The sequence below is a fragment of the Sander lucioperca genome, chromosome 10 (genome assembly GCF_008315115.2).
Source record: "Sander lucioperca isolate FBNREF2018 chromosome 10, SLUC_FBN_1.2, whole genome shotgun sequence".
NCBI lineage: Eukaryota > Metazoa > Chordata > Actinopteri > Perciformes > Percidae > Sander > Sander lucioperca.
In genome coordinates, this window is record NC_050182.1 from 16,309,394 (window position 1) to 16,335,641 (window position 26,248).

At 40.0% G+C, this 26,248-nt stretch overlaps 2 protein-coding genes across 3 annotated transcripts; both read left to right on the top strand.

The window, feature by feature from the left end:
- Positions 1 to 1,255: 1,255 nt before the first annotated feature.
- akirin1 (akirin 1) lies at positions 1,256 to 13,755 on the top strand. Its single transcript, XM_031314637.2, has 5 exons — positions 1,256 to 1,638; positions 9,403 to 9,549; positions 11,963 to 12,091; positions 13,013 to 13,084; positions 13,232 to 13,755. Exons 1-5 carry the CDS (start codon positions 1,434 to 1,436, stop codon positions 13,240 to 13,242), a joined length of 564 nt encoding a protein of 187 aa, XP_031170497.1. The 5' UTR covers positions 1,256 to 1,433; the 3' UTR covers positions 13,243 to 13,755.
- A 3,291-nt stretch (positions 13,756 to 17,046) lies between these two features.
- rhbdl2 (rhomboid, veinlet-like 2 (Drosophila)) lies at positions 17,047 to 25,244 on the top strand. Of its 2 annotated transcripts, none has more exons than XM_031314644.2 (8): positions 17,047 to 17,487; positions 19,179 to 19,443; positions 21,269 to 21,417; positions 22,462 to 22,574; positions 23,044 to 23,144; positions 23,773 to 23,833; positions 23,932 to 23,993; positions 24,545 to 25,244. In XM_031314644.2, exons 2-8 carry the CDS (start codon positions 19,213 to 19,215, stop codon positions 24,722 to 24,724), a joined length of 897 nt encoding a protein of 298 aa, XP_031170504.1. In that variant the 5' UTR covers positions 17,047 to 17,487; positions 19,179 to 19,212; the 3' UTR covers positions 24,725 to 25,244. The 2 variants fall into 2 exon arrangements, with proteins under 2 accessions (XP_031170504.1, XP_031170513.1); XM_031314653.2 differs by having other exon boundaries at positions 17,049 to 17,487; positions 19,200 to 19,443.
- Positions 25,245 to 26,248: the final 1,004 nt, after the last annotated feature.

Consider the following 26,248-nt stretch of genomic DNA (forward strand, 5'->3'; position numbering starts at 1 on the left):
CCCTTTCAATTACAGATTCAATTACGCAGAATAAGCAGCATGCATGTCATGACTGTTGGGTCTGTTGGTTTTCTATGACTCTACAACACTTACTAGTAAATTATTTGCCATGTAGAAATATCACTTCAACCAAAACATTTGATTTATGAGGTTAGTGATGTTGGACTGCTATTATTTTGAACACAACTGTATATTCTATTGCCATCTTCAAAAGGTTACTTAAAACAATAGACTGCAGTGAGTGTGGCTGGTTGTTGATGCATGCGATACAATAGGAGTGGTATGGAGCATGTAGCTGATAACACAAAGCAAGATAACATCAGGATGTAATCTCTACTTACAATATAAATGTTTTGTGCATACCAAACAATACAATTCCTATTTGCAGTCACAGTGTATAGTATTGTAATTGAGCACTTTGCTGGGCGACTTTTTTCCAGGTCATTATCACCATGCAGCAACACTCTCTTTTGTAAAAGGGTAGGCCTATCTGGCTAATATCCATCAATGATATATCCACAAACGTTGTGTTTAATTTGCAGGGGAAAAAAATAAATAGAATGTCAAGCCTGTTAGTTAAGGCATATATATATATATATATATATATATATATATTTGTTTTTTAACTCTAGTGTTTATTTTATTCTTTTGGCTTTCATGTATTTTTTTTAACATGTTATTGTCTTAATTGTTGTGATTTTTAGTCTTGCTTAAATTGTTTTATTTTATTTTATTTTTATTGTTCATTTTTTGTATTGTTTTCATCTGTGTTGTTTTAATTTTGTTCTGTGAAGCACTTTGTGCTGCATACTTGCATGAAAGGTGCTATATAAATAAAGCTGAGGTAAATTCTAAATAAATAAATAAAATCTACCTTCTACTGAAGGAGATTAAAGTCTAGCTAATACATATCTATGGTCTAACATCACTTTGGAGTTCATTTTTAATCTACCCGATTTACCTGACCACCACCACCAGACGTCTCGTGAACCTTAAATTTGAGTTCAACGGAAATCAATCAACAACAACAATAGGGTTGGGCGGCTAGAAATTGTAGCGTAAAGACGGTATAAGAGAAAACAAAATTGCAATGAATTCCAGTATGTATTTTACGTACACTGTTAAAAAAGTAAGTTTGGATAAGAATTACGAATTAAATCAGTGAAATATACAATAAAATGTGTTGTAGATATTTGAGAACCCCCCTCTTTCCAGCAATGGTATGGTCTGCCATTGTGACGTTTTAAAAATTCAGCAGGCAGGGTCGGCAGTTGGTTTACTACTCAGAGAAGAAGATCCGTTGTTGTGGAGAGCAAGAAAGGCTCAAGAAATTCGAGCAACGTTTAACGTACAAACAACGGGCGTTAAACTTAAACCACACTTTTTGAGGGTCGTTTTTCTCCAACTTATTTTTTCCGTTTTCTTTAGCTAACATGGCTTGTGGAGCAACGTTAAAGCGGTCGATGGAGTTTGAGGCCCTCCTCAGTCCCCAGTCTCCCAAGCGGAGAAGGTGCAATCCACTACCGGGGACTCCTGGCGCTCCGTCCCCGCAAAGATGCAACCTCCGTCCGCCGGTCGACAGCCCAACGCATTCGATGTCTCCTCCGGCCATAGGAGGCGAAAACAGGCTCACTCCAGGTATACAATTAAACTAGATTTAACGTTTTTTCTGCGTTTCAGGGTGGGTGTCATGGGGGAGGGGGTTTGGGTGGAGTGAATTGGATAGCTAACGTTAGCTAGCTAGTTGAGAGAATCAGAAGGGGGGTTGGAGGCTAAACGTTAGCGGAAGAGCGTCGTCGCTAAGTTACCGAAACAGATCGTTTTACAAATCATAATAAATCAGTGGGTGCACAAAGTAGATGTATCTCTCTCGGTATTCGTTGGTGGCATCTTGCCAGCTCATTGTATTGTTGCATAGTTGGCTGAATTAGCTTACATAGGCTAATATTGAGTTGCCCATGAAAATATTAGCTTCAAAGTTCTTTGCATAGCTAACGTTAGCTAGCTAAATCAAATACTATTACTAGCATTGAGAAAAATGAATATTACATTAGCTAGCTATATGACTGCCTTGTTCAGCTTCGCCTGTACATTCTGCAGCTACTGCATGGACTATCATGGCTATTACATCTCTTAAACTATTCAATTTAACATTTATTTAAAAAACGGATAGGCTTTAAACAAAAGATCCTGCTTGTACTTTGACACGAGTGATAATACAGCCTGTTGGCTCTCCTGAGAAGACAAATGGCATCACAGCAGCAGGCACATCATAGCAGGCTGTTAATGAGGAGCTGCCTGGATAGTAATGCTCCTTGGCTTTAGTGCCACAATTGTCTTGCATTGAGGTGGGGGTTACCATTATGCACCATAACCATTTCTTCTCCTGTTGAGGCCTGGAAGGCATTGTTCATTTCCTTTTATGCCTCACGTCTACTCTCCCTTTGACTTGAAAAGCTCCGCTGTAAGCGTTGGACGGGTGTGGGCCACACAAGTAACGTTAGACACGAGATAATTACCTAGATGTCTGCACTGCGATCCAGTGAGGCTTATTGTATGTGCCAGTCACTCAGATTGAGCAGCATGATAGCAGTGAGGCTTAATCCTTAAGCTTTTTAAATGTTTTAATTAAAAAAAATGCTGGACGTCCTTTAATTTATTTGATCACTTAATGAAATGTCAGAGGATTACAAGATGGATATACATGTACTACCTGTGCTAAGCCATGCTGTTAACTCCTAGATTGTCATTATGTGCTCCCCAGTAATAAGAATGCAATTCCAATAGCACAGCATATTATAAAGAGCAGGGTTATGTATGGTTCTAGTTAGCACTCTGTTGCTATAAAGTGTACTGGCTTTCATCTTGATTGTAGAGAAATCAGAAATGCACAAATGCATTTCTCATAACCAGTTTTCTTTGGCATGGAACTGCTTGGAGAAGAAGTATTTAGATTTGAGAGAGATCCATCCTCCATATGTACTCAGTGGCTGTGTGTTGAGCTACTTAACCTTTTATTAAACCAGTTAATGGGGTTTAGAACTGCTTAATTCTTCCCTTTTTAATGTTTTTAATGAATAGATTATCAACTTATTTCCATAATAATGAACTACAGCTGGGACAAATGCTAAGTTATCCCCCTAGTTCTGTGCTTCTTGACTTAGGTTTCAGTTGACGTTCGTCATAGATGATTTACCTGCAGGGAGTTGAATAACTTGTTACTTGAAAAATGAAAGCGAAATGTGAGCCATTAGTGAGGATTATTTATTTTGTATTGAAAAACAATAAATAAACTAACAAGAGATCATACAGCCCAAATATTGCACAGTGTGCCTGGTGTATCATTTATGAAGCCAAAGGCAAAATCATGGTCTCCTGTTCGTGCACTGTAAGAAATAATGTGCTTCACGGTGCACGTCATTGCAAGATGATGCTGGGGGGGCGGTGCACATCGCTCAAAGAGAATGCCAGGGAAGCCTTGTTGAGAGCATTAAAAACACACACACACAGGTGGAGGTGGTGTCACAACTGGCTTCCTGTGAATTGCTTCTGCATCTGGTGAACTGTGTAATTCTCATTCTGGTTAGCAACTTATAGTGATTGAGAAGTGTATTGTGTCTGAGAAGGTATGGCAGTTCCTTGCAATTGCAGGTGCCTGGAGGTGAAGACACATTTTCATGCCCCTGTTATCGCACACACCATTTAGGCAATCTGACGTCAGTACAAAAAAATGAATCACTAGGATCAGTTTTCCCAGGTTGTCTGTGCTGACATGCGTATTTAGCCTGGACTTTATGCAAAATAATCCAACAGGACTCTTTTGCGTTCAATTTCGTTCAAATCATGTCTACCTAGCTGAATTAAAGCACATCAGCTGCAAGGGTAAAGTAATGCAAATTGGTCTGCTGCAAACCTGAGGTCCACATACCAGGTATTATACTCACCTTCACCCAGAAAGAGGCCCCTTATAGGACTGGTACTGCAAGCCTGCCTTTCTGCTGTGGTTTGTCAAGTGAAAGCAGTTTTGTATTTAGTGAAAGGTCAGCTGTCATCCCTCTCACCCATTTCTACCCACACATGCTTTCCAGCTAGGGGTTTGCTTGTGGTGAGCAAGGCTGTGTGTCTGCCAAGGTATCTTTAGACAATTATTTCATTATGTAGATAGGATCACTCACTCTGTTCTCATCTGCCTGATTCTTGTGCTGCCAGTCTGGGCGTGTGCTTTGGAGGTAAAATGTCCCCAGGTGACAGGTGAGGCTGGTGTTTTCCTGGGACATGATGTTATCTAATGGCGTTTTTCCACTACATGTTACCTGCTCGGCTCAACCTTTTTTGGTTTTCCATTATGAAAAAAAAGTACCTGGTACCTGCCAACAGGTACTTTTTTTAGTATCGCCTCCGTCGAGGTTCCAAGCGAGCTGAGCCGATACCAAAAGGTGCCGTGAAAACCTGCAGACTACTGATTGGTCAGAGAGAATCGTCACTAATCGCTGCGTCGTCATTGCTAGCGACAGACGGGGGTGTCCCAAGGGGGTAAGCTTCTCCTCGGACCGCATAGCTCCTATGGCGCAATTTTGATGCTACCAAGCCATCACCTCCCGTTAGCATTCCATTGACAGCGAATAACTTTACATCTGAAGGGTTTAAGGACTCTATTTGTCCATTGTTTATTTCTAAAGAAACACAACAATGTATAAAAGGCTCCATTACCTTGTACCTCACGTTATGGCTCCGTAGCAGACGTTTTTGTAAAAATAGGCTAACGATTGTGTCATAACCATGCGACTTACTGTCGCACAGTAGAGAAATTACCGTACAGTACAGGAGAAGCACGCAGGCAGTTTCGTCTCACATTAGCTGTTTAAGTGTAATTACTAATGTTAACTAGCGTTTTAGTTAGCAATAATTAGCATGTACCTATGTTATCTCCTTACATATACCTACGCTCTCCGTCTCTGCAAGATTCGGAATGAGTGAGATTTCTCTTGGCACAGCTACCAGAACACTTACAACTTTCAGACAGGTTGCTCACGGCACATTTATGTCGTCTCTCTCAGTTGGAGGCTGCTCAGTAACGCTCAGCCATCACCGGAAAAGTTGTTCTAATATCCTTCACTGGTCTCCGTCCAGAGCAACGGGATCTGTTGGTCCATTATATATATGTCAATGGGGTGTCCTGACCAAACCTGCCATTTTTAAATAGTTTAGCCAGCGGCGCATTTTTTATTTTATTTTTTCTGCCTCCAGCTTCTTTTGAAACAAAATTTGTCTTCTGGCTGTGGCAACAGCCACATGCCGAGAATCAAAAACACACATTCGACGTTCTGTGTGTGTGTGTGTGTGTGTCACGTTAGGTCGTGGCAGTTTCTAAATCTGCAATGGAAAAATGGAGGATGGGGCGCCGAGCTGGTACTAACAGTTGGTAAGCGCCTTAATAGGCTGTCACATTTACAGCTTGGGTAGAAAAGTGGGCAGGTCATAGTTTAGGCCTGAAACCTAGGTCAGGCTACAAGACTGCTCATGTATCCAAAGCTAAACGCAGCCTGCTGTCTGGTCAGAAAGCTCTTTGTCTGGAAGATTACATTTTAAAAACGGTTACAAAGTAGTCCCACTACTGTTTTTGCTACGTGTCCTAAATGCAATGAGGAATTTTGTATTTGACTACTAACTGTTAAACTTTTATGTGGACTGAATTGCTCGGATGCATTTATTCCTTTTAAAAAACAATTCACGTGCAGCTTATCAAAAGGTATAGTAAACCGAGATGGGAAGCTTGCTAATAAAAACCATATACATTATTAGTGGATATTGGTGTTAAATGTGGACCATTTTAAGTTTTTATGTTTTTATTTCCTCCCCTTTAACTAAAGTCAAGGCAGGAACAATGACCTTTGGCTGCTAGACCACTTAACACTGCATGAGTCCCACCAGATTGGATTAGTCAAATATGTCTGGAAATCATTTAGCTTTTTGATGGACTTCTTTAGTTGCCATTTCCCATGTCAGCTGTTTTGAAACTATGGGCGGTCACTTAAATTCTTAACTGCAGAAGGGCAACTTCAACTGACCCATACATCACAAGCTACTTCCTGGCAGTTGGGACATTCGAAACCCACCTCCCCCCACAATTCTTTAGCAGTGGAGGTTGAAATGAAATGAGTCAGCTTTGTTTTCTCTTCCCCCACCACGTCCAATCTATCTGGCCGATCTGTCGTATTCACTGTTTGGGCTGTGCCTAAGCCTTTTAGCCGAGGCTTTCTCCACTGTGTTCCCCTGGCTCCCGGAAGTCTCTGTGATTGATTGCTTGGCCTGGTTGTGGCAGGGTCATTGTTGCCAAGCAACGCCCACTGTTGAACTACTAGTGGTTGGCAGAGCTGGAAGTGACAGGCAGCAGGAGAGGGTTTTCACTTGTCAATCAGATGTACCCAGGAGTAGTGATATCCAATTGGACCCATTCATTTTAGACTGCTGTCACATGTTATTCCCTTGTCAGTCTTCTGAAGTTCCATACGAATAAATACTACATGATAGAATTATACAGAAGTAAAGTACCAAATAAAGTTAGTTTTGGTTTTAGTTCTCTCTGGAGCCAGCATGTTGCTCAATCTTGCTCATGAAGTCTTTGTTCAAACAACAATCTTGTTGAGTTCCCATTTCTAATACAGGGTTTCCCCCAGGAAATTGGTAAGCAGAGGTGGCAAGATCGGCAACCCCACACCTTCCTACAAAATTAACAAAGCAAGACTCTCTGCCTGTGTACGTGCACACACACACACAGGCTTTAGCTATCGTTTCTTTTCATTTTTGGTTAATCTGCTTATTATAATTACAATTATTCAAATTAGTTTAGTCTCTATAATGTCAAAATCACAATTTCCCAGAGCCGAAGGTTATGTCTTCATATTGTTTGCTTCGCCAGACCTACATTCAAAGACCCAGACATTTCATGTACAATGATATGAAACACAGAAAAACAGCATCTCCTCACAGTTAAGTTATTGGAACCTGTGAATATTTCGCATTTTTTCCTCAAGAAATGACCAATGATCAAAATTGTTCATACATTTTCTGTCAGTCTGCTAATCGTTTTACTTCTTGTTACAGCCTGTTTGTAGGTTGGGATGTTGTTCTCTCTGCAATGACATGGCTTTATTACAAGTGAAAAGCCCTGTGGTAGCTAAATAAACAGGCTGTCGGATTAGGGTCCTGTATTGTTAATGCTGAAAGGTTTCAGACGCCACACACAGCAAGAGGAGGGTGTCTCTGCGAAGGCACCAGTTTAAAAGGGCATGACGACATAGAACATGGCTTTCCTAAAATGGCTTTGTAGAGAAGATGCTGCTTTTCTCACCATCTAAACAAGATTGCGGATGAACAGGCTGAAGTGGCAACATGGCTTCTAGCACGCTCCCCTCCCAAGATAAATGAGGCACGGTTCCTCAGATAGAGGCGCAACATATATAGGGACTATGCTTCACCCCCTGTATGACTTGAGTAAGATAAAGTCCCTCTCTACATTTAAAGGGACTGTACTCAAAATACTAAATGTCGAGTACAGCCCCTTTAGCCATATAATAAGATGTGTGTGCTGGCTGTGACCCAGCTGTTTAAGTTGTTTCGATACTGGACAGCAGCTGCAGCGTAGGCTTCATCCTAAGGACATATTTGAGATGGTAAAGGCCTAGTCACTTTCTTGACCTGTCACGTGCACCTACAGTACAGAGTACTGTACTGATTTTACAAGTTAAGTATAAATTGTAAGGCTACAACTATGATCTTTTGTTAATGATGAACCTATGATTTACTCAATACATTATACAATACATTTAGTCTGTAAATGTCCTACAGTTTTTTTTTTTTCCAACCAATAATCCAAAACCCAAAAATATTAAATGTACTGTCATGTAAGACCAAGAAAAGCAGCAGATTCTCACAATTGAAAAACTACACCCATCAAATGTTTGCCATTTTTGCTTGAAAAATAAACGATTAATTAATGTTTTTTTTACAATGTAAAATGCTAGTTTCAGTTACAATGCCTCAGGAACTTTAAAACAAAGCATATGGTTATTTTTCTGTACATCCTACATGTCACTGCAGATAATCCTCTTAAGCGCTTTTCTGACTTTTAGCACAACGGGTAATTACCATATAAATTGGCATTATTTATCTGGGCTGTACAGTACGTAGCTGGCCAGTAGTGGTACGTAAAACCTTTTCAATTAGGCTAGAAGCACAGGTAATCAAGTGTATCATATAGTGAGACAATTGATATCCTGTTTTACATCTTCTGCATTGCATTCTTGTATTACACAGATCTTTCCACACAAATCAAGTTTATTTTGTACATCCACCAAAACTCATTGGGTTTTTCCACTACCGGTCCTAAAACAATACTTTTAGAACAGTGTGGTGCCTGAACGTGCCTGAATCGATACGTGACAAAAGAGCACAAAACAAGTTGGTGACATTAAGGAACGGCTTGTTCATTGCTAAGGCCATAAGGTCAAATTTTAAATAATTTGTTTAAAATCTAATAAAGTATTTTACCGTCAATTGCTGTTAAACAACAAAAAGAAGAACCACTAGTTGGCAGAAAGGTACTTTACAACAACCGCTTGAGTTTCTTAAGTTTACAAGGTGCAATTGAATGCTCCATTAAGTCGAAACGCAGTGCCAACATGCCACCAGGTTTCGGTACCCAACCCTAGTTGTAGCTTTAACGTGAACCTTTTCACCAGCTGTAGCTTTGCATGATGCCAACGTCATGAAAAACATTCGGAAGAGAAGTGAAATTCACAGGATCAGAAGGTCTGTTAGTTCTGCTTTGTGTGTGTTTGTCACAGCTGTAGAAAGTATCTCGCGGGCAGTCTTTCACGTCTCTACTTTCTGTCGATGATTCTTTGGAACCCGTGTTTGGTTAGAGATGCCACAGAGGATGTGAGCATAGCTGTAGTTCAGCTTAAGAACACTGAGTGATTATGCCTTCCCGTAATAGTTCTTTTTAATGCTGGAATACATTCAACATCATATGAATGTGGCGTGTGTAGTATTGAACACACAAGTCTAAAATAATGAAAAAACTGATCGTTTCATTCCTGTAATGAATTTCTGTTGCAGACGTGGAATATAAAGCAACTGGTACAACTACTGCGGCTAGATTTAGAATTCCTTTTGATGTTATTTTGCAGTTTCATTACAAAAAGCAAAGGTTTTTAATAATGTGACTTGTTGCAATGACATCCAAGCAACAAAGTGAGAAAGTCAGGAACGCATTTACTTTTGCAGCCCATTGGGAGCACCACTCATAACTGCCACAGGGTTGGAAAATGTGTCCATTTCTGGGTGTCCTCTGTCCCAGTTTAAACAGTTTGTGACCTTGTTTCTGTTTGCTCCCTACAGAGCAGATCTTCCAGAACCTCCGTCAGGAGTACAGCCGGATCCAGAGGCGGCGGCAGCTGGAAGGGGCCTTCAACCAGACTGAGGCCTGTAGCTCCAGTGATGCCCCCAGCCCCAGTTCCTCCCTCAACGCTCCCAGCTCCCCACCAGGTAGGTGAATTTACTGTTGGCCGTACACACATACAGTATAAACTTTATGGCTTTTACTCCAAAGGCCACATTTTCTGGTCATGGACAGCTCTAATAATACAGCCTGGCACCATTGGTGCGAGTTTATGGATGTTTTTCTCCATCCGAACAAACATGCTAAACAAGTGTGCATTCTGTGAAAGCAGCTCACAGGTGAGGACATTTTCCCATCGGTTAATGAAGTCATGACAACACCGGTGTTACTGATTACACGGTAAATGCACCGAGGCTGTGTCTGGCCTCTTCGGACCTCTGGTCGAGCTTTGCTGCGCGGCTCATTTTGCAACCGCCAGGTTAAGACGGGAGGCGGAAGCTCCCCGAAGCGCTGCCCGCTTCCCTTCGGGCCCCCATGTTACCATAGACTGTATATATATATATATATGTGATGTAAACCAATTTGGGCTGTTTAGACCATAGCGGCGCTGAGCTCCGTGGTTGGCTCACTATCTGGTTTCTGGTCTATTTTCACCCCAACTGAATCTGGCAAGAAAACATACTAATACATTTATAATATTATAAACGATATAAATGATTGGATTCTGCACTTTTGCTTTTCACTTTGACACCAAATCCTCTGTTGTCTTGTCAGTCTCCTCAGTTGATGAGTGAAATCTAACTCCTGCTACTCTGTTCTGCAACGCTGCTGAGCAGAGCAGATTAATTAAATGGGTTTTATTTCTATATATAAAAAATAAAAAAGCAAAACGACGGTGGGGGCGGTGGGCAAGAAATGTAATTGGACATGATAGAGGTGGTAACGCTGACTACCACTTACAGAAACGTCCCTCTTTTGGTGTTGAGTGTGGAGTGCAGTAACATTTAAGTCGCTGTTTAGATCAGTTTGAGTTTGTTGAGAGCTGTAGGAGGGTGTTGTACTTCTGCAGGTAAAAATCTCTGCTACACGGGTGATTAAATAACATGTCTGCTTTGTTTTGTTCTGGTTAGCAAGTCCTTGAAGTGACAGCCAACTCAGACACCAAAACCATCACAAAAAAAACCCAGAATGCCATCTTTTGTAAGCCTAATCTTTGTAACCGTTACGAATGATAAGGTCATTCATTCTGCAAGGCCTGCCAAAAGATCCTTGGCTGGACCTGCATGACCAACACGTGTCTCAAGAGGCAGGCTACTGCTGCTCATCCAAACAATCACAAGGGCAGAGTGATTGTGATTCCAGATGTGAGTTTGTAAAAGATTTATAGTTGTTTGTGCCAAATCCAACCCACTTCTGAAATGGAGATGTCTCTCTCATCTGACTTCAGTCAGAAATCTGCTTTATTATCATTTTCTCAGATTACTGTTATGTGCAATGGATGTGTTTCAGATGGAACTCCAAAAACAGTTCTCTCATGCTTCATCATTTCTGAAAGGATAACTAATCAAATGGATATAAAGTGCAAAAAAAAATGTGTCATGGAATAACGATCATTTACTGTGTGTGAAGAGCTCAAAAAGTAAAGAGATGATGCAACATTTTCTTTGTAAACCAGTTAATAAATCCAAATGTCATACGGGTAAACGTCTAAATCACAGAAGATTAAACCCAGAAAAGAAAATTGTAATTGAATTGTTGGTGGTTGAGTTTTTCTCTTCTTTTCAAAATTGCAGTCCACATAGTCAAAACTTTATTGTTTTTTTAGTTAAATTATTTATTGAAAACATACAACGGTCAATATATTACTTGCTACACTGGCACCTAAAATGCATGCAGATTGTAGTGGATTAACGGTTTGTTACAAGCCACCTTTTTGTTTAAATGTGTGCCCATCATAAAAAAAAATGCAACAAATGTACCATTCATATTGACAAAAATTGTACATTTGCGGTTAGTTTCTGCTCCTCCTGATGCAGTATGATGCTTAAGGCACAATTTGGCAGTTTGGGTGCGAGATGTAATCCAAGCCCCTCTGGTGTTTTTCCTTCTCGCTCTGCATGCTGGTCTCATAGATCACACTGACTGCACTGTTACTATCCCGGCCTCTTTCTGTCTCTGAGACAGCCGTTAAACCTTCATCCGCGCTCTGCCATCCTCTCCTGTGATTTACAAACATTTTAGTCTTTTAAACGGCTCACGGCAGCCCTCAAAGGCCTCTGGGTAAGGATCACCTGGCTAACGCTGGCTCCAGTTGCGCTGTGACAGAGACATTGGGGAGGGAAAGGGTCCACATTAGTGCTGCATGACCCTGTTGGCTGGCAGAGGTGACGAACGACCGACGGCAAAGCAGTAAATTTGCACCTGGCCCAGCACCTATTTCTGGAGAGAGGACACTTCTGTCTCTGTGACTTATCGCTGCGCCGGAAATGTGAGCGATTCAGCCCTTTCATAGCCGATCCAATTTATTTATTTATTTATTTATTTTTTTGTGTTTTTCAGGTGCCTCAAGGAAGGACCAGCCCTCGTTTACACTGAAGCAGGTGAGCTATCTGTGTGAGCGGCTGCTTAAAGACCACGAGGAGAAGATCCGGGAGGAGTACGAACAGATCCTTAACACAAAACTCGCAGGTAATAAACATTGCTCTTCAAAAATATATAAAAACTCTAAGACCAGTGGCCGGGTTGGGTCAGTGGGTAGAGCAGGCGCACACATACTGAGAGGTTTATGCCTCGACGCAGAGGTCCAGGGTTCGAATCTGCCCTGTAACGATTTCCTGCATGTCTTCCCCCTCTCTCTCTCTCTCTCCCCTTTCTCACCTACCTGTCCTATCAATAAAGGCAGAAAAGCCCAAAAAATAATCTTTTAAAAAAAACAACTATGAGACCAGCACACTCTCAATTGACTCAGACAGCACTTTTTATGTTCTGGCAGTGAGGTACAGTAAAAGTGAGAGACATCCTGCCCCCTCCCTTTTTTGAGGTTATTTTCATATCATAACTGATAACGTCTGCAGCGCTGGCATCCATGCTACCCCCAGAGTTTATATATGCTTCTAGATGCCAAGACTGTAAATGGGCAGGAAACGAGTGCAATAAAGATGGTAGACTTTGGTGTAGCAGTTGAAGCAAACTTTCCCTCCATCCCCACTAAGCGGTTTCCTTTTGTGATCACTTTTTGTGAATGTCAAAATAGGCGATCCCACTGTAGAGGCATTGTCATTAGGCTATAGTAATATGTTGATTTTGTCAAGTATTATTTATCAGCTGCGATCGTTCGGTTTTCTGACAACAGAGAAACGGAGAACTACATAAATGAGAATTTATACTGTGGGTTTGGCTGTATTAAACATACTATAGGTGATCACGGTGAGCAGGAGACTGAACAGTAGTTTAACAAGCTGAGACTCAGCAGTTTGGCCAGATGTTTGCTGTGTGTGCACCGTTTTGTTGTTTGCCACCTGAAAGGGGACAAAGCAGGTGCACAAAAAAGACCTAGAAAGGCGGTGTTTGAATCCACACATCCTCACCTTCATCTTCTTCTGTTTCCAGAACAATATGAATCTTTTGTGAAATTCACACAAGACCAGATCATGCGAAGATACGGGGCCCGGCCTGCTAGTTGTAAGTATTTTAAACCACCCTTTCCTTCAGAAAGACAACAATTCTGTCAAAGTATACATTTCTTGTTTTGAGCTGTTTGGAGTTAAAAGGGATGATTTGATTGTTACCGTGTCTGACTACAGTATCAAATCATTTTATGTGTTTCAGATGTCTCTTGAACTCCCCATGATGAGATCCCAGCTTCCTCTCACGAGACAGCTGCTCTTCTACTGCCCTCCCTTCCACTTGATTTTCATTTTATTTCCCTACCCTACCCTCCCCTCCCCCCCATCTCAAACTGTTTGGGTGCCATGGTTTATCCTATTTTTAATCCAAATGTTGATTTCTTACTTTCAAACTATTGCTGCTGGCCAAAAGTTAGAAGAATCTGAAAGATAAACTATGTATGAAGCCCAACCCTTTTTTTTTTTTTTTTTTTTTTTTTATTTTGTTCATATGCTCTTTCTGGAAATCCGGACTAAAGCAAATCTGTGTCAAATCTCTTGCCGGCGCTGTAGAAAAAGCTTATTGGCTCATGTGATCATTCTGTATAACCTTCAGCAGCTGTATTTAATGGCTCTTGCTTCTCACATTGTCCCCCTTTTCTTGCGCCCCCCCCCTCCTCTCAACTGTTTACCTGAGAAAGTGGATTTTTCTCCCTTTTGAAAAAAATAAAAGTTCTGTGATTAAAATCTGTTGCCTGTGATGTTTTCTTGAAACATACAGTTGTGTTCAAAATAATAGCAGTCCAACATCACTAACCTCATAAATCAAATCTTTTGCTTGAAGTGATATTTCTACATGGCAAATAATTTACTAGTAAGTGTTGTAGAGTCATAGAAAACCAACAGTCATGACATGCATGCTGCTTATTCTGCGTAATTGAATCTGTAATTGAAAGGGGCATGTTCAAAATAATAGCAGTGTTGTGTTCAGTTAGTGAGGTGATTGATTCTGTGAAGAAACAGGTGTCAATTATGGCCCATATTTAAGGAAGGAAGGAAGCAAATGTTGGGCATGCTGGTTATAGTGCATTTCACACTGAAATACTCAGCAAAATAGGTCGTTCCAGACATTGCCCTGAGGAACAGCGGACTTTGATTAAAAAGTTGATTGGAGAGGGGAAAACATAAAGAAGTGCAGAAAAGTATAGTCTGCTCAGCCAAAATGATTTCAAATGCCTTGAAATGGCATCCAAAGCATGAACGACGTGGGGGAAAAAACGGTCAACTATCATTCGAATGGATCGAAGAATAGCCAAAATGGCAAAGGCTCAACCAATGATCAGCTCCAGGAAAATCAAAGAAGACTTAAAGTTACCTGTGAGTACTGTTACCATCAGAAGAAGGCTATGTGAAGCAAAGCTATCAGCTAGAAACCCCCGCAAAGTCCCTTTGCTGAAAAAAAGACATATACTGAATAGGTTGGCAAATTTCAAAGGACACATTGACTGGCCAAAGGAGAAATGGGGCAACATTCTGTGGACTGATGAGAGCAAAATTGTTCTTTTTGGGTCTAGGGGCCACAGACAGTTTGTCCGACGACCCCCCTGCACTGAATTCAAGCCACAGTTCACTGTGAAGACAGTAAAGCACAGTGGTGCAAAAATCATGTTATGGGGATGTTTCTCATACTGTGGTGTTGGGCCTATTTATCACATACCAGGGATCATGGATCAGTTTCAATACATCAAAATACTTGAGGTCATGTTGCCTTATGCTGAAGAGGAAATGCCTTTGAAATGGGTCTTTCAACAAGACAATGACCCAGAACACACCAGTAAGCGAGCAAAGTCTTGGTTCCAGATGAACAAGAAAAAACAAAAATGCTGTTTCTGAGGCAAAACCCAGTAATGCAGAGAGATTGTGGAATGTAGTTCAATCGTCCTGGGCTGGAATACCTGTTCACAGGTGCCAGAAGTTGGTCGACTCCATGCAACACAGATGTGAAGCAGTTCTCAGAAATAATGGTTATGCAACTAAATATTAGTGCAGTGATTCAAAGTAAAGCAAACCCTTGAGACATTTTTCAGTTCATACAGTAAATGTTTGAGTTTGTAAAGAAAAATGCAAATACTGCTATTTTTTTGAACAGCCTAATATTCCTTTTTCTTCACTTTCTGTAAAGGTATAACACAAACTTGATCAATTTTGGTCATGTTTTGATTTGGAATTGAATGTGCAGTGTGCATTATTCACTTTTATTATTTATTATTTTTAAACACACTGCTATTATTCTGAACACAACTGTATATGAGTTTTTGTAATCTGGGTAGTTCTAGAGCTTTCCCTACTATCACATGATCTTCTCAGCAAAGGAAGTTTGCTAAATTTAACTGTGGATGTTTTACTTTCCCATTTCCCCCGAGCCCCTAAAGAATCCATGTTAGCTTAAAAGTTGAAGACAATCTCATCTAAAAATGAAGCAGGTGATAGACTGAAAATTACTATTTTGGTGATCTATTATTTTTTTGAAATGTTTTAAGCAAAAATGCTAAACCTTGTTTCTTTTTTTTCCTGTTTTAAATAATTATGAATGGAATATCTTTGGGTTTGGGTTTCTGACATTTTATACACAAAACGAGGAATCAACAAAATTAATTTAAGTAATGGACTGTGAGAATAATTATAAATTGCATCGGCCTTATCTCACCAGAAGGTCTATGTCCATCTTTTTGGACGGATATGGTCGTAAGTAGTTTTGAAGATAAAATGTGTTGTTTTCTCAAAGAAATTCTATGAAAGAGATGGAGTTTGAGGCTGGGTCCGTGGGTTTCTGGGGGATGAGTCTGAGGAAAGAACAGGACACAAGGGTAAGGAGAATGCAGAAGACAAAAGGTAGGTCCTGTTCCCCATCTCTGCAATAATAATTAATAAAGGCTGGTTTAAAGTACTTCTTCCCACCTCTATGTATTAATGCTTATGGCTAGCCTAAATGGGTTCCATTCAGACCGTAACATTAAGTCTTTTACTGTTATATGTCAACAAGATTCAACAAGACATTTTCACCTGGCTATACCCAATGTTTAGAGCTGTTGTGGTATTTATGCAAATTGGCACATACATACTTAGATTATGCACCGTCCGTTTGCCCGTGTTAACAAACAATTTCAAAAAACTTGTAATACATGTTTTGTTTGTCTTGATGTAAGTAATCAACTCAGTAATTGTCATGGTGATATCTAAAGGTTAACATTTTTACCCAATTGATGTGAGAAAAAGAATGAATATGAATATGAGTATGAATAGGCTATAGTTAGGTCTTTTTCTAAACTTTCTCCTAATGGCATTCTTCGGGGCTTTTTTTTTTCCCTTACTCAGGACATATTGAGGATACAAAATCAGTTGAGTTTGCTTCTGTTGCAATTTGTTCAAGGTTGACCACCATTTTGGCTTAAAATGACTGGACTATTTTTATATCTGCTAATTTATTATTAATGTGCAATATAATTTGGATTAAAACAGAAATTATTTAAAGAAATGAGAATAGCATTATCCACTGGCAATCAGGGTGATTAGAAAATGCTATTACACCACCTGCTGATGACATTGTTAATATAAAAATGTATCTAAAATCTTTACTTTAGCTAGCAACCTCTATTGTAAACGTATACAACCATCCCATTGTTCCTAATTGTGGACACTACTTCCACCTTGTGGTACATGTGAGGTAATGCAACATTTATATTAAAGTGGAACTTTAACCTCAGTGCACTTTAATGAATTAGACGCTGTATAATCTATATGAATATATATGGCACCATGGATCAAAGATGGTCGCTGTTATTGCCTTTTTCTCTCCGCTGGGGTGTGTGGGTGGAGAGGTGATGGTACGGTGTGTGTGTGTGTGTGTGTGTGTGTGTGTGTGTGTGTGTGTGTGTGTGTGTGTGTGTGTGTGTGTGTGTGTGTGTGTGTGTGTGTGTGTGTTTGTTTGCAGAGCTGATTTGAATAACGTGTCGGTGACGTCACTGACCCCAGGTGTGGCACGGGGAAACAGGTATCCTGTAGTTGTGCGCAGGTTGCAGACATCAGTATTCGTTGTGTTTCTGTGAAACTCTCCTGTAGTTTAGTGGAAGAGTATCTGTGGGTTGTTAAGGCTGAGGAAGGAAGCTTCTTGCAGGAACAAGCAATGGAAGGTCTATAATTATCTCCAAGTGCTTTTTGTTTTCCTTTTTTTTTTCTCCTTCGGATCCCACAGAGTGACGGACGGCGGTCGGGTTGAAGGGACTCCGCGGGTTGTCCGAAAACATGGAGGAATGGTGTTGAAAACGTTTTTGTTCAGTATTTTGAACTCCAGTACAGTATATGAACCTATATGCACTCTTCAGCACACACATCGAGCTGTTTGAATCAGTTTAGTTGAGTCAATATTTATGCGTTTGGGACCGCTTGGAGCCATCTGCACTCTTCCTGTTGAAGGATTAGGTGAGTAAAGGCCAAAGTTAGGTCGACTTCATTCATAACAAACTAGAAAACTTTACAATGGCGAGGAGCCTTAACCAGACTACATTTTATTTAAGTTGCCAGGAATAGTTTCTAAACCACAACATTGACCCATTTAGAGTATTATCATCAACAAAGCCCAGTAAACAGGAAACGCAAATCAACAGGCGGCTGTAAGTCAATGTAACTTAGGCTGCTTTGAAAGGCTACTTTAACTGTATTCTCTATCATCTTCTGTCTAAGCCTAGAGCTCAAAAGGAGAAGTAATGCTATTTCATGTTTAGTGTGTTTTTGGGTAAAACCTCTGTTTTTGCACATTTGATTTAGCCTACTGTTAGTTGTACTTGAGCAAGGCCCCACTAAAGGAATGCGTTTAATTACTTTGAACTACATGTATTCAGTAGTGTAATACTGGACATTTCAGGAGTCATTTGTAGTGAGCGTTCAGTCAGTAATTGTTAATTCCTGTCAACTTTTTTACATGATATATTACATTACACTGGAATTGTAGTTTATATGATTTAACGTGACAAATAAATAGATTGATTTATTGATTGATTGATATCTGGCATTCAGTATAATATTCTTCTTTCCAAGTGTAAGACTACAGTTAGATTAGTTAGATTACATCTCTTCCACTTGAACACAACATTGTAGTAGCTAGGCTATTAACTCTTGGACTCTGGGGTCTGACAATTGTAGAAAATTATGCATGTTTTATGTGTAGAATAGATGTATTTAATTTTGTTGTCAGTAGAGCTGCTAAGATTAGTAAATTATTTCATTAGTCAATCAGTAGAAAATTAAATTTTATTATTTTATTACTATTTTCATATTTTCTCAGATGTTAGAATTTGATGCTTTTCTTTATCATGCATGATAGTAAACTGAATATCTTTAGCTTTTGGATGAAGTAAGACTAGGGCTGGGTATCATTTAAACATTTTCGATACCAATACCAGTACCAGTACCAATACCGTGACTTTGATACCGGTTCCTAAATGTTAGACAGCCAATCACCAGCATTTTTAGATCTTGGTAGAAGCATGCTGCATACTTATTGGCTCACTGACGCTGATGAGATTTACTCCTTAGGTATTGAAATTTGGTATTGAATGATGAGGCCTTTTTCAATACTCAATACTTTAGAGGCAATTCGGTCTGTGCCTAAAAAGTATTGAATTTGGTACCCAGCCCTAGGTAAGCTGTCTGAAGACCAAACCTTTGGCTGTGTGAGTTATAACTGGCATTTTTCACTATTTTCTCAAATTAAATAGACAAAACGATTAATCCATACTATAAATAATTGTGGTTTGCAGCTCTAGTTGCCAGTTCTATCTATTTTTAGGACAGAAGTACTTGAGGGATTAGCCTGTGATAGCATATTTATTAATCTATGGTGATCAGCTTCTAGGCACTTTAAATCATGAGAGAAGTAATTTGTGTGTTAGAATAGTAGCAATATAGATGTTACAGTATATGTAATTTTATATCTCAATAGTTGCCAGTTTATAAGGTACACCTAGTTTAAACTAATGCAGTCTAATACAGCAGGCCGTGCAATAAATTCTACATTCGTGAAGGTTATAATGTTTTTATTGAAGCTGTTTTAGAGAGATGTTTCATCGTAATGGTTAATTTGCAGGCTGTCATTTCACTCATCTTTAACTCAGACTATTAAATCTGCTGTGTAGGACTGGAGCAGTGATGGAGGATATCGACATCGAGCAGGAGGAGCCGTTCCCCGTGGACCGAGATGGGAGACGATTTAGGGGTGAAGAAGACCAGCCTGATAATGACAGAGAAATGGGATGTTGTGAGAAGTTCCATCATTCTATGTCCAGATGGATGCTTCCAGAAGATCTTCGTGAAAAGTACCTGGAACGGGCCAACTGCTGCCCACCGCCCATCTTCATCATCCTCATCAGTATTGCAGAGGTAGCTCTTGCCCTGAATGTACATGACACACACATTGTTTGAGTACTGGGACGATCAGTATGGATTCTGTGATCTAATTATAAATCCAGCATGCAGTCAGTGTGTTAATTACTGTATAGATTTGCTGTGGTTGTATTCAGTAGAGCATGTGTTGAGGCAAAGTTAAAGAAGCCTGGGTGTGATATTTTTAATCGAAATCTGTGATTTTTATAACAACTAAGCTCTGAACTGAGAAGCTCTTGTACAGCAATGAGCGCTCATTTTGTTCGTTCTGTCTGTGTTGGCATCTCTGCCAATTCATAAAGTAGCTTTGACCTGGTGCAGTTGATCCTCACTGGAAGGATTCAGAGATGCTTTTTCTTGATTGCGTAAACAGAAAGCCAGCATGTCTCTTTGACTTTCAGGTAAATAAATTGTGGAATGTGGAGGATTAGTGGGTGATTTGTTGCAATAGCAGGAGGGGGGATGCTGTGGCCTCATTTTGCCTTGAAACCTATGGCTTTAAATGGAGGTATACTGTCTTTTTTTTTTTTTTAAAACAACTTTAAGCTAAAGCCACCAGGAATGCTATTCAAATTGCCTGTATGAAAAACAAACCGTAGCAAGTTTGGTTTTAGTCCAGAAGCCATAAGACTTTTGAGCTGTCGTAGCAGAAGAGATGGTCAGTTTACTTTGTGGTGGTCCTTCTTTTTTCTTTATATTATCATTATCCCCTTATTTAGCATTAACAGGCAGGAAATGAAAATATGAAAAAAATGGTAACACACTATAATTTATACTGTTTATTGATCCCCAGTGGGGAAATTACAATTTACACTCTGTTTGTTAGAAATCACTACACACAGGCCTGAAATACACACACATGCTCAGGACCTATTCATGCACAAATGGAGAGATGTCAGAGTGAGTGGGCTGCCAGTGCTGGACCAGCGCCCTGAGCGGTTGGGGGGGGTACGGTGCCTTGCTCAAGAGCACCTGGCTCTGGTGCTTTGGTCCGTACTGGGACTTGAACCAGCGACCCTCCGGTTCCCAACCCAAGTCCCTACGGACTGAGCTACTGCCACCCCCAAATTATGTATATAATTATGTAGTTGGAAGCAGATGTAAATGTCTATTAATGTGTTCGTCAACAACAATAATTCCACCTGTGGACACCTTTTGGAGGCTGGTGTATTAACACACTATAAATGATAATATTGTAAAACAATAATGTAATGCCTTAAATGGGAGAAATTAAGTGCTTTTAAATTGAATCCATTTGGATATTCCTTTTACATTATTACTATCTGTGGATGAAACCATACGCCTATAACATGTAAAATAATTGTGGCTGTTGCTTAACTCTTATCACTGAGTGTTTTGCACACTTGCCTACTCGTACTTGATGAACAGCTCACTCTTTGTAGCTCACAGATGTCCAATGTCACTGCATTTGAATGTCTGTGAATATTTTCTTATTTGGGGGAGAAGGCACTTTATTTACCCAGAGAAGATTGACTTAGCCGCAGTGTTTGTTCCCAGCATGCCATCACTTTATATTCCCACAGACGCAGGCCTTCAGACGTATGAGCTGCAATGAACGATCACACTGGGGGATTTTCTGTGGTCGGTTAAACACACTAGAACATCTGTATTTCTGATTCATCCTTCCCATTATTATTTTCGCAGCTGTTTGGGGATTTAGCGTCGACCCCAACATCTGCTGCTGCTGCACCTTAAAGGCAGACAGTGTTATTTGGACAAAAGTACAATTGTTTGACTTTTTTTTTTATCACGTTCTTAAAGACTAGAAGTGTGTATATTCTGATATTCTGGTCTTCATCAGCTGGCAGTGTTTATCTACTATGCTGTGTGGAAGCCTCAGAAGCAGTGGGTGACCCTGGATGAAGGCATCTGGAAAAGCCCGCTCTCATACAAGCCTGAGTGCAGGAAGGAGGCATGGCGCTTTCTCTCCTACATGTTTGTCCACGCTGGGTAAGCAAGGGTGTTCCTTAGATACCTTTAATTACATGATGAAAGCTTGAGTCAGTGTTGAGAATGGACAAATACCCGCAGACACTTGAGAGTACAGTATCATGGCCCTGCAGCAAAGATCAGTTTGGTGAAGCTCATAATCTTTGTGGGTTTTTTGATGCTGTCAGAGGTGTTGATTCAATTCGGTTGTCATTTTTGAAACTGCAGGTTGTAACCACTGTGACTCTTTATTTATTAAGCGTTCCTGTGTTTGGTACATGTCGTCAGGATTTTGACACTTTTGAATTGTGAATTTGAAGCTTATGAATTACTTCATATTCACAGTTACAGAGGCGAGCTTATAGAGGTATACAGAGGCCTGAGTTACTGGCACATCTGTCAAAATACTGCATGTGATGTTGCAAGCAAACCATCAGTTAAAAATCATGAGTACATAAGCCACAGGAACACGGGAAAACCAAAAATCATGACTACACAGAAGCACATCGGAAAACTAGATTAGCAAGAGGAACAGTGGTCACAGTCACACGCCAACACTAACTTAAACACACCTAACAGGATATTTGCTTAGAGGATAGGGCTGGTGATAGTCTATATTTTTCCCAACAGATCCCATGAGTCAATCTCACATATAACGTCCTGCTTCCAGAAATCCTCACCACATGTGTGTTAATCCACAGCTGAAAATAGTCCCCAACAAAAACACTATTTACTCCTGTTTGAGTAACATTCGTTAAAACCTACAGTTACACATTTACCGTATATTTGACAGCCGTTTTTAAAGATTTGCATTTTCAGTGGGACAAATAGGCTTGTGGCCACAGAAGCGGTAGGGAAGTGTTTGTGGTCTTTTCATGGGATTTGTTTAAAATAACAAAACTATAGAAAAAAACACCCTTAAAATCCCTACATTGGTATTATTATCACCAGCTGGTATTTACTGCAGAGCCACGGGTGTTTCTGATATTCCATCCACCCCCCTGTATGACATTTTACCTCCATGGTGAAGTGTATCCTGCTTATTCTCCACCCCTGCCTGTCTAGTGTGCAGCATATTGTGGGCAACCTGGTGATGCAGCTGCTGGTGGGCATCCCGCTGGAACTGGTCCACAAAGGATTTGAAGTAGGAATGGTTTACCTCGCTGGCGTCTTGGCAGGTAAGCATGACTTGTTTTTTTACCCTGATAGAGTAAAAGTATTTTTATTTTTGTGCAGCTGCTGCCGTGGTCCTGCTCAATGCCCTGCTACGCCCTGCACTGCTACTATCATTATTTCCAGTCTAGTTCTATTATCTTTATTGGTACCATAATTGCTACTGTTCATCATTCCAACTGCTATAATTATTATGAATCATATTTTTCCATATCTGTATCAGTGTCTCCGTGTCCCAACCAACAGCAGATGGCTGCCCACAAAGAGTCGGGGTCTGTACGAGATTTCTGCCTATAAAAAGGATTTTCTTCCTCCCCACTGCCGCACCAAATGCTTGCTCTTGGGGGGGGGGGGTTGTGAATGCACCCAACTCTTACTCGCCTTGAAGTTGGGTTTTCCTGTTTGTGTTGGAGTGAGTCCCTGCCGTCAGAAATACCACTGATTTTAAAACTGATAATTTCTGTTTCCCCTCAGGCTCGTTGGCCAGCTCCATCTTTGATCCTTACAGTGCTTTGGTGGGAGCTTCTGGGGGTGTTTATGCCCTGTTAGGAGGCTATTTTATGAACGCAGTAGTGGTAAGTTTACATAAAGTTCAGAGTTGGTATGAACATCAGCATTTCAGTGCTTACTTTGTTGTTTGTATGTGAGAAGAGTCCTTCCACACCTCAATTTTTACCACAACGTAATGTTCAGATAGGATAAAAATAGACATTAAGAGAATTTGAGAGATTTTGAAAGTAAAGAACGGACAAGACTATCGATTTGATGTGAATATAAACATAACATTGGTGGTCCAATCCATACCATAGTCAGAAAGTTTTATTGTCCTTTTTTATGATCGTGTTTCTTCCTTTCTGTTTTATCTTTGTAATTCGACTCAATGGCATTGTGAATGAGGGTCGCCCCTCAAAGATCTCTTGAGTATAAATTAAGGTTGAATGAATGAATAGTGTGCACAGTACCAGCTGACTTAAAAATTTTTTAAATAAATGTCATATTGATAGTTTCGGAATGTCATTTTAAGAGAATATATGTTCTTGAACTACTGAGCACACACTCAATGTTTAAGCATATTACTATACAATTATTGTGGCATTTCTGCTTTGTGAAGCATTCACTCTGTTTTCAAGCTCATTTTTGTTTACTGCACTTTGTAAGATAAAATATCAGCACAGTGGCTGATAATATGGTTTAATTTCACAGAATTTCCGAGAGATGATTCCTCTCCTTGGAATATTTCGTATCCTCGCCATTGTGATATTTGGTATGTTCACCAGTGTGTTTTCAACCCATTTTGTTAGTTTTCTAACAGCTGTCATCACACTTTAGAAATGTTACATTTATTACTTTCTTTCTTCACAGTTGGCTCAGATTTTGGATTTGCCTTCTACAGAAGATTTTTCAGCCAGGAGGCTGGTATGCAGGTATGATTTTTCTACCCCCCCCAGAATTAAAAAACAAACACAATCCAGCTAATGCAGCTAGCCTCCCCCAAACTTGACAGTGTTTGGTGATGGGTTTAATTTGCTTGTTGCTACAGGCAAGATCAGTAGCTCTTGCTGGGACTTGATTGTACTTCTACACCTCTCTGTATGGGCGCATACTAATGGGCAAAGACTGGAAACCAACACATTTCCCCCACAGTGCATATCTTTTTTAAATCTGTAATCCACATTGAGAAATGGTGACCTTTGTCCTTTGACTCCATACTTTCTTTCAGTTTTTAATTGTTCCTACTGATTACCAGACTACAGACTCTTAAAAACCTGATTCCTTATTCTCTCCCCTGCCTTGGTATCTCCCTTTTTTTTTTTTTTTTTTACAGACTCTTTGTGTTGTTTGTCAAACTGGTTCTGCAAGTGTTTTTGGGTGTGAGGTCAGATGACAGTAGTCAAGGGTCCTATGTTCCATTTAATTTGGGTAATTAGGCCTACAGGCTAGCTCTGCAACCTGACTGTATCTTCTCTCCCCCCAGGTGTCCTTTGTGGCTCATTTTGGAGGAATCGTGGCCGGGATGACCGTCGGCTACGTCTTCTTCAGCGCTTACAACCAGAAGCTACTTAAAGACCCACGTTTCTGGCTGTGCATAGTAGGCTACATACTCTGTGTGATCTTTGCTGTGGTCTTTAACATCTTCCTGAGCCCAGCACCATAGGAACATAAAGCTCCTTTTTTATTTTTTTAAAGTTAACACTAAACGCCTTAATGCCACACTCAGGAAGCTGTATTTTACACTGATGGGTTTCAGAGCGAAATAATGCACAGGGCATTTCATATTTTTCTATCAGATTTTCTTCTTTTTAATGCTGAATTTGGGAGTTCAAGGGGAAGGGTGCCTTCTGCTGTTTATGTGTAAAATTGCAGAAGGAACATTGCCTTTTAATGTGTTTTCATTGTTATTCTTATTTCTGTGTTTGAGTGTTTTTGTATGTTTTAAAAACATTTTTTTAGACCTCTTTGTACTTTGTACTTATGAAATGAATGAGCACACTGGTCCAATTTCAGGTAATTTTTGTTGAGTAGGAAATGACACCCAGACTTTTTGTTTTTTAAATCATTGTATGCTATTCTGTGTTAATCTTCTGTTGAATCATCATGGACTCTTATGGACTTTCAGTATTCATAAAATATACCTTAAACATGTTGAAATCCTCGCATTAAAACGTGGAATTTCATGAAGACTTGGCTGTTTGACAACACTAACAAGAAGAAATGGTTTACAAACAAGTCTCAGGAAAGAAAAAAGGGACGAATGCCTAAACTGTTGGGAGTTGATCTTCCTTTTGTAAGCAGAAGAGCTGGTTTACCATCAGGCCATGGCTTAATGCCATGTTATTGTTTCAGTCACTTCCTGTTGACAGGGCGTGGCTAATGACATGTTGAGTTGTAAAACTGTTGATTCATTTTCCTCTTATACTTCTCTGTCATACTTGTTTTTTAACCTTGGCAATACAAAACTTAAACATAAACATCCAGCTTTTGGAAACACTGTTGGTTTTTTTAGATACTGTTAGTAAAATTAAACAGTGGTTGATATCGTACAATACCCCTACTAAACTGTAGGGAAATCTTTGAATCTTAAGTGCAAGTTATAGCTTAGTGGCGGTATATTTTCTTTTTCATAAGTCTAGAAATGACAAGTCTTTAAAGGTCCAATGTGTAGGAATTTCTCCCATCTAGCGTTGAGATCATATATCGCAATCAACTCTTTCGCACCACGCAGTTCAAAGTACGTATTACAGCTACGGTAGCCTTCACGCTTCAAAAAGCCGGTCTCTTGCTCTTTTCAATATCCTTTTTCTTTTTCTGGGAGAAGAAGAAGACTCCTGTTCCTGAAATTTGGATTTTGAATACGTGTGGTCGTCCATGTTTCCTTCTTCAAACTTGCCGGTGCCGGGAAGCTACGATACCCGTTAGCAGCATTAGCAGCACCTGTGAGTTTATCATGTGACAGCGAAAACGCATAAGGCGGAGCAGTATATCCTGTATGTCCCTTACCGGCTAACGTATTTCAAGATGGCGCATGAATATGCAAATGTAAATGTAAAATTTCAAGCCAAAAGGAATACTTGGAATTGATGGTGGTGGTAAATATTCATGAAAAGGGACAAGTTTGTGACCGGGCAACACAGATTTTGATAATGAACAACTAAACACGTTACACACTGGACCTTTAATG

Excerpts from the sequence above, each read along its gene's own strand:
- rhbdl2 (XM_031314644.2), top strand. The coding sequence starts at position 19,213 with ATGGAGGATATCGACATCGAGCAGGAGGAGCCGTTCCCCGTGGACCGA. Across the intron at positions 23,145-23,772 it reads ATTTTATGAACGCAGTAGTG|AATTTCCGAGAGATGATTCC; the intron begins GTAAGTTTACAT and ends TTAATTTCACAG. Across the intron at positions 23,834-23,931 it reads CCTCGCCATTGTGATATTTG|TTGGCTCAGATTTTGGATTT; the intron begins GTATGTTCACCA and ends CTTTCTTCACAG.
- akirin1 (XM_031314637.2), top strand. The coding sequence starts at position 1,434 with ATGGCTTGTGGAGCAACGTTAAAGCGGTCGATGGAGTTTGAGGCCCTC. Across the intron at positions 1,639-9,402 it reads CGAAAACAGGCTCACTCCAG|AGCAGATCTTCCAGAACCTC; the intron begins GTATACAATTAA and ends TGCTCCCTACAG. Across the intron at positions 12,092-13,012 it reads CCTTAACACAAAACTCGCAG|AACAATATGAATCTTTTGTG; the intron begins GTAATAAACATT and ends TTCTGTTTCCAG.